Source organism: Dermacentor silvarum, chromosome 3 (genome assembly GCF_013339745.2).
Source record: "Dermacentor silvarum isolate Dsil-2018 chromosome 3, BIME_Dsil_1.4, whole genome shotgun sequence".
Lineage (NCBI taxonomy): Eukaryota > Metazoa > Arthropoda > Arachnida > Ixodida > Ixodidae > Dermacentor > Dermacentor silvarum.
The window spans coordinates 98,562,098-98,571,685 of NC_051156.1; the positions used below are offsets into that span (position 1 = coordinate 98,562,098).

Genomic DNA, 9,588 nt, shown 5'->3' on the forward strand with positions numbered 1-9,588 from the left:
CGTGTAAACAAGGTTGGGGCACAATAATGCGAATTTATTCCCTTCTGATTCTATTCGAGTCTCCTGCCGTCAAATTTACGTAACCGCCAACGCAAGCCTGGGCGGTGACCCGGAAGGTTGTTTCAATAGCCCAATCAAACGCTATCATTGCTTATACATGAGGGGACTGTTGTTTAATTTCAAAGCGTATAGCATTGCCGACCGCGACAGGCTTTCTTTATCTAATTGGCAGACGAGAGGAGAGGAGCGCGTAGAAGAGGAGAAGGTTCCGGTGGGACCGGGTTAGCGCAGTGAAAGTAGATAACCGGGTGAGGGAAGCGGCGCCGGCGTCTCCGACTGGTCGGACACGCCTTGCTTAGCTCGTCAACAATTACGGATGCGAGCGATGAGGCGTTAAAATGTTGCCAGAACAAATGCTCCATGAAGAAGATTTGGCAGAGCTCCGTCGTATATGTGCCAAAAGGGCTCCACAGCGTTATACTGCCGCGCATTTTAAAAAATTCTTATACGAAAAGAAATCTAGAGCGGAATTAATTAAGCTGGGCTGTTCGGACGAAATTTCTGAGCCATAAAAACTTCCTACGCTAAGATGAGGGTGACACCGAAATGGCCGAGTATTTAACCTACGGTGTTGTAGGAGAGCGAGGAAGGAGCAAAGCTCGAATTAAACGACAAGAAATGAATGAAGCGCGATCAACCGACAGCATCATCGTACATCATGCATCTATAGTTGAGACTGTATCCTTACGGCAGATCACTACACACCCCAATTTGACAGCTTCCTTTTCCGGGCGTCTCCAACAACACCGACAAGCATAAGCACGCTCGCCAGTTACCCGCTCCCCCGTCAAAGAATGGCAGTGAAATTGTCACGCATTCTTATCACATTCCTGGGGCGGTATCCCGTAAGAGTCTACCTAGTGGACCGTCCATTTCGGCTGTCGCTGATTGGCTGCTGCTTGACGTGCAGGAAGGAGACTGGCTGGCACCACCTTCCTGCACGTCAAGCAGCAGCCAATCAGTGACAGCCGAAATGTACAGTCCACTAGGTAGACTCTTACAGAATACCGCCCCTGGACTGAGACACGGGACTGATCGACACATGGTGGCATACTTGGCGCAGAAAAAGGCGCTCAGGTGGAGCAATTGCCGGCCAGGTCTGCCAGGCTAACCTCGCCTGTAGCAACATCATCATCATCATCATCATCATCATCATCATCATCATCACCACCACCACCACCATATTACAAAGCGACTGAATGTCTTTATTCTGATACTAATTACAGAAAGGAAAAAAAAGAAAGCTGCATGATATATACTTCATATGGCCTCAAGACAAGGTGACCCGCACCCGTATGTTCATCGTTATTGTATGGGAGCGCATTTCACACGGTTGAAGGCGCGGTTCTAATGCCGCGTGTAGGCATTATAACCGCGTCTAAGCGGCCGGTCGACATCGTCGACCAGCCCCTTAGACCAGCCCGTCTAGGGGCTGGTCGACGATGTCGTTGAGCGCCACTCGATCGCGCAACGCGCGCTCCCTTCGCATAGGATCGCTGTCGAGGTCACGGAGAGCTATTAAAGAGATCCTAAAAGAGAAATGCAGAAGGAAGCCGTGGCTACCGACACTCCCAAATTATCACAGGAAACTTAACAACGTAGCATCCGCGCGTGCAAGTTTCGCTGCCTATCACACTTTGACTGGTGTAGTATTAGCCGTTCGTAAATGAAATCAGCCACAGAAGGCACAGATTGGCGCAGAAGGGCGGTGGTCATGGCGCAATATAATCACAAGGTGATCACAAGAGAGAGAGAGAGAGCAAGGAGAGGAAAGGCAGGGAGGTCAACCAGAAGAGCATCCGGTTTGCTACCCTGCACTAGGGGTAAGGGAAAGGGGGAATAGAAAGAGAAAAATGGGGAGAGAATGAGCACTGAGTACACGTGGGACAATGTACAGGGACACTATAGGCGGTCTCTTAAACCGGTGCACTTCAAATACGGTACTAATGCACGCAACGCTTTTTGTGCCAGTGACGGGTGTAGCCACGGTCCCAGTATCTTTGACTCAGAGAACGGTCTCGAGTCCAGCCGGTTTAAAGTTGTCCTGAGAGAGAGGCGTTGTAGGTCGTAGCGAGGACAGGTACACAATAGGTGCTCGATGGTTTCCTCGCACATACAGTAGTCGCACATCGGGCTCTCGGCCATTCCCATACGATGTGAGTAAGCGTTCGTGAACGCCACTCCCAGCCACAAGCGGCACAGCAAGGTTGCTTCGCCGCGGGAAAGGCTAGATGGCAGTTGTAGACGTAGCAAGGGGTCCAACTTATACAATCGGCAATTGAAGGCACTTGAATTCCATAAAGCTTGTGACGCTTTGCGTGCAAGCAGACGAAGTTCCCTGGCAGTGTCCGCCCTCGCCAAAGGTATTGTACGCGTCTGGGTGTCTTCGTGGGCAGATCGGGCAGACCTGTCAGCAATGTCGTTGCCGATGATGCCACAGTGAGCAGGAATCCACTGGAAGACTATGCTGTGCCCTGTTTCCAGAGCATGGTGATGTACTTCCCTGATGTCGGATATTATCTGCTTGTAAGTTCTGTGATGTAAGGCTGACTTGATAGTGTGAAGGGCTGCCTTAGAGTCACAGAATCTGACCCATTTGACATAGGTCACAGCTGCATGGAGGGCTGCAAGTTCTGCCGACGTAGATGTAGTTATATGTGACAATTTGAATTTGGCTGCAACTTGCTTGGCTGGAACGACGAATGCGGCAGTTGAGCTGGTAGATGAGGTCGAACCGTCGGTATATATATATATATATATATATATATATATATATATATATTGTAGTGATGATATGTCATGATATGGTCATGATATGTCTGGTGCATTAATAGGAGCGTCAGTTGCTTCAGAGCCAGCGATGGATAATTGGCCTTCTTGGTGATTCCGGGAATTCACTCGAGGCTGTCTCAGGTACCATAGGGGAGATGAAGGCTTCTACGCCGGTGTAAAAGATGACGGTATACACTCTTGATGGGCGCTAATCACTTTTGAAAAGGTCGCTTGAGGTCTCTCCGCTGGCAGGGAAGCTAAGTGATGGTCGGGGATCCTTGACAGAAGACGAATGTGCGCTCTGAGGAAGTCGGCAGCTACGTGTGTCTGGATCGTATGGTCTCTCGTGATGGCTATTGTTGCTGTTGTTGAGGTGCACCGAGGAGCCCTAAACACGTGCGTAGGGCTTGACCTTGTATGCTCTCCAGAGCGCGAATGTTTGTCTTGCAGGTATTTGACAAAACTGGCAGACTGTAACGAAGGAGACCCAGGAACAGCACCCTGTACAGCTGCAGCATAGAATGAACTGGTGCACCCCAGTTTTTCCCGCAGAGAAATTTAAATACCTGAGCAATAGCAAATAACTTCTTCTTTAGGTAGACGCAGTGAGGGGTCCACGAGAGGTTTCGGTCGATGATGACACCCAGAAAGCGATGCGTCTTAACATAGGACACAGCTTGACCGTTGATTGAAACGGGATACAGTGACATTTGTTTGCGCGTAAAGCCAACCAATGCGCACTTTTCTGTAGACACATTGAGGCCTTGTTCTCGTAGATAAGACGCCGTCATGGTTGCAGCCCGCTGAAGCCTGGCCCGCACCTGAGGCCGAGTCACTGCAGAGGCCCAGATGCAAATGTCGTCGGCGTATATGGAGACATGAACTGTCCGCGGTAAATACTCCACAAGTCCTACCAAGACGAGGTTGAACAATATAGGGCTCAGCACTCCACCCTGCGGCACACCACGGCAGATGTAATGTTCCGAAGTGTGTAAGAAAAAGCACCTCTCGGTCAAATAGTCCCGAATGCATTGATACATCCGGCCACCAACTCCCACAGCCTCAAGTGAGTTCAGTATGGCCTCATGGGCGACGTTGTCGTATGCTCCTTTGACATCGAGAAAAAGTGCTACTGGTAGGCGCTTGAGGATTTTCTGTTCTTGGACCCAGGTAACGAGGTCAATAACATTGTCGATGGACGAGCGACCTCGACGAAAGCCTGCCATGGCATCCGGATAGATGTTGAATCGCTCGAGGTACCATTCCAAGCGAGCAAGAATCATTCTTTCCATCACTTTGCCGACGCAGCTCGAAAGCGCAATCGGACGATATGATGATAAATCAAGCGGAGACTTTCCAGGTTTCAGAATGGGGATCAAGCGGCTCGATTTCCATTGTTTAGGAACAACGCCGTTTTGCCAAGACTCATTGTAGTAGTTGAGCAGCTCACTACGTGCGTCGTGTCCAAGGTGGCATAGGGCAGCGTACGTGATGCCATCTGGTCCTGGTGACGAAGAACGCCTGCAGGTCGCTAACGCAGCGTAGAGCTCTTCAGGTGAAAATGGCACGTTCATTTCTGGTACACGTGCCTCAGGGACGCCATTCAGTGCCGCGTCAGTGGGGATGATCACGGATCCAGCAACCCGCACACAGAACTCTTCAGCCACTTCAAACTGTGAGCGGTGTTTGTAGAGGGCCAGAGCAGCAAAGGGCTTCCTTTGATGCGGGCATGAGCGAAGACCCCTAACCGTTCTCCATATGTGTGAGAGCGATCTTCGGGGATCAAGCGTCTGACAGAAAGATTTCCATCGCTTGTCTTCCAATTTATCCATACGACGCCGAACTTTCTTTTGTATGCGTCGTGAAGCCCTCAGGTCTAGAACAGATTTCGTGCGCCGATACCTTCTTTCCGCCTGTCGGCGTTCCGCACGCAGCCTCTCCAGTTCTGTGTCGAAGTGTGTTCTCCTTGCTGACCTTGTGAGCGAGCACATGAATGCCTTCATTGAGTCCGCGATATCGTCTTCTATATTGTGTGAAAGGCCTTCCCGACATGCGTCATCCATATGCTCCTTAAACCTTGACCACTCAACTGTACGCAAGACTGTAGAGGAGCATTGCCCAACTCCACTAATCTTGATGTATATTCGAATATGGTCGCTTCCATGTGTCTCTATGTCAGTAAACCATTGGACGCTCGAGGCGAAGCCGAAGGTGATCACAAATTTACTACCTGCAGAAGGGTATGCAAAGATCGAATGAGGTGCCACGGTAAGGCATCGCTTTGACAATAGTGTTGTAAGTGTAGATTACCAAGTAAAGAACTTCTTGCTGTGAATACTCGCTCGCTCGCTCACTCACTCACTCACTCACTCACTCACTCACTCACTCACTCACTCACTCACTCACTCACTCACTCACTCACTCACTCACTCACTCACTCACTCACTCACTCACTCACTCACTCACTCACTCACTCACTCACTCACTCACTCACTCACTCACTCACTCACTCACTCACTCACTCACTCACTCACTCACTCACCGAGTCGCGCGCCTCTGTCGATGTGGTCTTTTCTGTAAGACTCGCCTGTCGTGAAACAGAGCCAACTTTTAAACTCCTAAGCAAAAGGAACCGAACGAGACAGATCGATGTTGACTTTCGTAGCGAATATGAAGCTACATATACATTGAAAACTACATATGTGTTGAAACACAAAAAACAACAACAACAATGATGCAATTAGTAATGTAAAATCACCAGGAGGTGTCTGTGAGTACGGTTGCGCCGAGATTTACGCCAGGCAAACCACTGCTCTCTGGGTAGATGACGGCCAGGACAGCGGGAGAAGTGGTTCGAGGAACTCGTCATTCTGTAACATTTTGATCTGAGGTACTCGGTGAATCTTCGATCTTTATGCTTGAACCAGCACTATGCGTGTCTTATCCTCACTATTGCTAGCCAATTTTACGCGTTGTTGCAAGCATAAAAATAATTACGATAACGAAATTGTAATAATCAGTGGTATTAGTTTAATTTACCACAGTATACGGAACAGCTGAGCTTATCTCTCTTTATACCTTCTTCATTCACAGTCTAACTGATCAGATTCTCTACAGTGAGGGGCGTTGTATAAGCTTCAGCATAAACCAGGCTGATAGCATTTATGTAGGCGCGTAGCGGATCTGTATGTATGTATGTATGTATGTATGTATGTATGTATGTATGTATGTATGTATGTATGTATGTATGTATGTATGTATGTATGTATGTATGTATGTATGTATGTATGTATGTATGTATGTATGTATGTATGTATGTATGTATGTATGTATGTATGTATGTATGTATGTATGTACAGTGGTCAGCGATTCTAAAGCGATACGCGGAGCGCGTGGCTGGTGGCACTTGTGGAGAAAGAAAAGTAAAAAATGGAGAAGCCGTTTTGAAGCCATGGAGATAATGGAGAACTGGCACGTCAGCGAAGAACAAATGGGCACATTTCGAACCTTGCGCTGCTCCGTGACATTCCTGACGGCTGCTGACGCACCAGAAGTGTAGCGGAGGAACCATTTGGTACGCGCTTACGTGGTCCGTTAACTTTTGCTGTCGACTGTACGTTCGTATGCATATATGTACGCTCATTCTAGAAAAATAGTTTGTAGACCAGTTTGCAGACCGCTAAAAATAATTCGTTTTTCTTCGCAGCCTAGGTACACGTGCTGAAGTCAACCAACGTGCATACGGATGTTCGACCATTGAAATGCGTTCAAGCATTTACACGTTGCGAAGCAGTGCTAATAGGAATCTCTAAACTTTGGCTTGCGAGTGAACTTATGTATGTATGCGCCTACGTGCTTACGAATCATGTATGCACGCCCTTATAAACGTTAACACGAACTACTAACGCGCCAACAACCGCGTTCGCATGCGTGCCCATGGTCAAACAATAAGTAGATTAATGAATACCTTCAGTTGGGGCAGAGCACGTTTGACAGGCCGTGAAATTATGGAACGCAAACGGCGGCACGGGTATGCTCCATCTCCTGCCCGACGCCCCCGTATATTCGCCCCGCGTTGTCCAACTGGCACCGCCAGGTCATACTCGCCGGTCGAGACCCAGCGGGTGGCGAACAGCTGGCAGCAGCGGAGCGGGGAGATGCTGGGGTTCAAACCGCCTGCCCCCCTCCCCCTTCAGCACCGTTAGTCCCCCTCCTTTACCGTTCTTTCACGATTGAGGAGAGGAGGACGGGACGGCGCGACGCTATCGACGGCAACGACGCCTGGCGGGCGCTTGGCGGCGCCGCGCCGCCCTTTTTCGAAAAAGAGCCGCCGGCCGCTCGCCGCGTTCACTCACGCGCGTCAGCCGCAACGGGCCGCCGCTTGCAGCGCCTGTGCTGCCGACCGCGAGGGTTCAAACACCGACGAACAGCGGTTTCGACGCGAGGTGCTCGAAATTTTCGAACTCCCTAAGAAGACGAATTCGTGAAGACGGAAGACGGGCGCTGGGAGACTGCGAACGCCTACAACAACAGACGACGCAGTTCTAAACGAAATAGCATTGGCCACGAGGACAGTTTTCTGTCGAGTTAGTTCCTGTGCGTGCGACAGAGAACAGGTCGAAGTGCTGATACTTTATCGAGCGCGATACCTCGTGGCAGGCGTTAGGGGTGTCGAACCGACAACTACTCTAGTAGAAGACAAAACTAGTTCGAGTGCTATTTCGCGCAGCTGGAAAGCAGACGACCGACGACGCACTTTCGACACTGCGAAGCGAAACGAAGAACAAGAAACATGCCGAGGGGCTTCCTTCTACAGCGCTACACTCGCCACAACTCGGACGGCGAGGACAACCGCTCGGACTCGTCCTCTTCCGCGGACGACCACGAGGACGCCGTCCGATTCGCCTCCTCCCCACCGGCAGCCGTCGTCAAGAGCTGCGAGTCGCTCCTGCTCCGCGCAAGCGCTCTTCTGCAGCCGGACCACGGGTCTCCGCCGCCGTCTTCCCAGGAAGCGGCCAAGAGAAAGAAACTCTCTCCCGCGGGGCCGCCGCCCCTCTTACACGGAAGCCCTCCACGGAAGAGCGCCAGCGTAGGCGCTCCGCACAAGAGCTCCTCCAATGCGTCTCCTTCCCCGCACAACAACCGAGCCGGCGGAGGGAGCACCGGCGGTGGGACGGCGAGCCCCAACGGCGCCGCCAAGTCGGCCGTGCGCCGTCTACTCTTCGACGACGACACCCTGTCTCCGGTGTCGGGCACCTTCATTCGGCCCTACAGCGACGAGGACGACCTGGAGCTGGACGAGGACCTCGACTACGACATTCCGGCCGCGCTGAATCCCGTCGTGGTGAGCGAGGAAGCGCGCGCCGAGCTGGCCAAGATCGAGAACAAGATCGGCGCCTACGTGTGCCGCCTGTGTCGCCAGCGCTTCGGCGACGCGTTCGGGCTCGCCCAGCACCGGTGCTCGCGCATCGTGCACCTCGAGTACCGGTGTCCCGACTGCGCCAAGCTGTTCAACTGCCCGGCCAACCTGGCTTCGCACCGCCGATGGCACCGGCCCAGGAACGAGTCGGGTGGCAGTGCGTCGCCCTCGGCTGACTGCAAGCAGCAGCAGGGCTCGTCCACGTCCGACGAAGAGGCGGCCGGGCCGTACGCGTGCCCTGTCTGTCCCAAGAGGTTCCGCAGGCTCGCCTACCTCCGCAAGCACGCCAACGTTCACGCCCAGGCGGAGGCCACGTGAGAGTGTGGGGCGACTTTCTCACGGTGAGTGAGTCACGACGTCTATTTTGTTTGAGTCATTTTCGCTGCGCTACTTCTTCCGAGCACACGTAGTTTATATCATTTTTCATTTTTGATGTAGTACGTGCCAGGGCACACGTATTCACAAAAGGTTCTTGCGTTAGAATTGTTTAGTATGAGAAAATTCCAGCCAATTTTGATGCTGATCATATCGTTAGCGCAGATGGCCTGTCAGTGGCAAAGAACCCTACAAGCGAAACACTGAGGCACGTGTTCACAATAAAGCTCTTACGCTAAAACTGTTATTAGGAACAAATTCCAGCCATTCTCGATGTTGAACATTTAATTGGCGAATGTGACCTACCAATCGTAGAGCGCACTTTGGAGCTAAAGGCTTTGTGAATTCGGCCTGTTCTTTCCCGTAATGTCAATCCCGTCCATGGCGTTTATTCCCATAGGCGCTGTCTTTCTGTTCCGGAAGTGCTCATCGTGTGGCAGAAATGACCGGTGCTTCATTGAAGTGGCAGGGTAAACATTGCGATAAGAAACGCCGTAGTAGATGGTGGCATAAAATACAGAAGACAAGAAATAAATACATAACAGGGAAAAGAGGGCTGATGCGTGTGTTGCCTGTGCAAAACACTCGGAGACGCTTTATCTTGCCGTAAACTTGGTTGAATGACCACGTTTCTGCTGCTCCCGTTGGATATGTGTAAAGGAACAAAGGAAAAGAAAAAGAGAAGGCTAATCCAAGAGGATTGCCATTACAAGTACCTGCGTAGTAAACATAGAGGGGGAGGAAAATACGTGGCATGTCCCTTCAGCCATAACATGCCTCGTTATAAGCTGCGTGAAATAAAGGACAACAAGGGAGAAAAAACGAATATCGTGCGGCAGGGTTGTGTTAATCGCGGAGAAGCGCCATTACGTTGTTGCATAATTATCGGCCGTTTACGGGCCTGCAACCCGCTGCGTTTGCTCAGTCAGCTAAGGCGTTGCGCTGCTGAGCACGAGATCGCG

General features: G+C 51.1%; 1 protein-coding gene across 1 annotated transcript; it reads left to right on the forward strand.

Annotated features, from left to right (window-relative positions):
- Positions 1–7,624: 7,624 nt before the first annotated feature.
- On the forward strand, positions 7,625–8,569 carry LOC119444590 (insulinoma-associated protein 1). The gene is made up of 2 exons (XM_049664664.1): positions 7,625–7,913; positions 7,980–8,569. Exons 1-2 carry the CDS (start codon positions 7,625–7,627, stop codon positions 8,567–8,569), a joined length of 879 nt encoding a protein of 292 aa, XP_049520621.1.
- Positions 8,570–9,588: the final 1,019 nt, after the last annotated feature.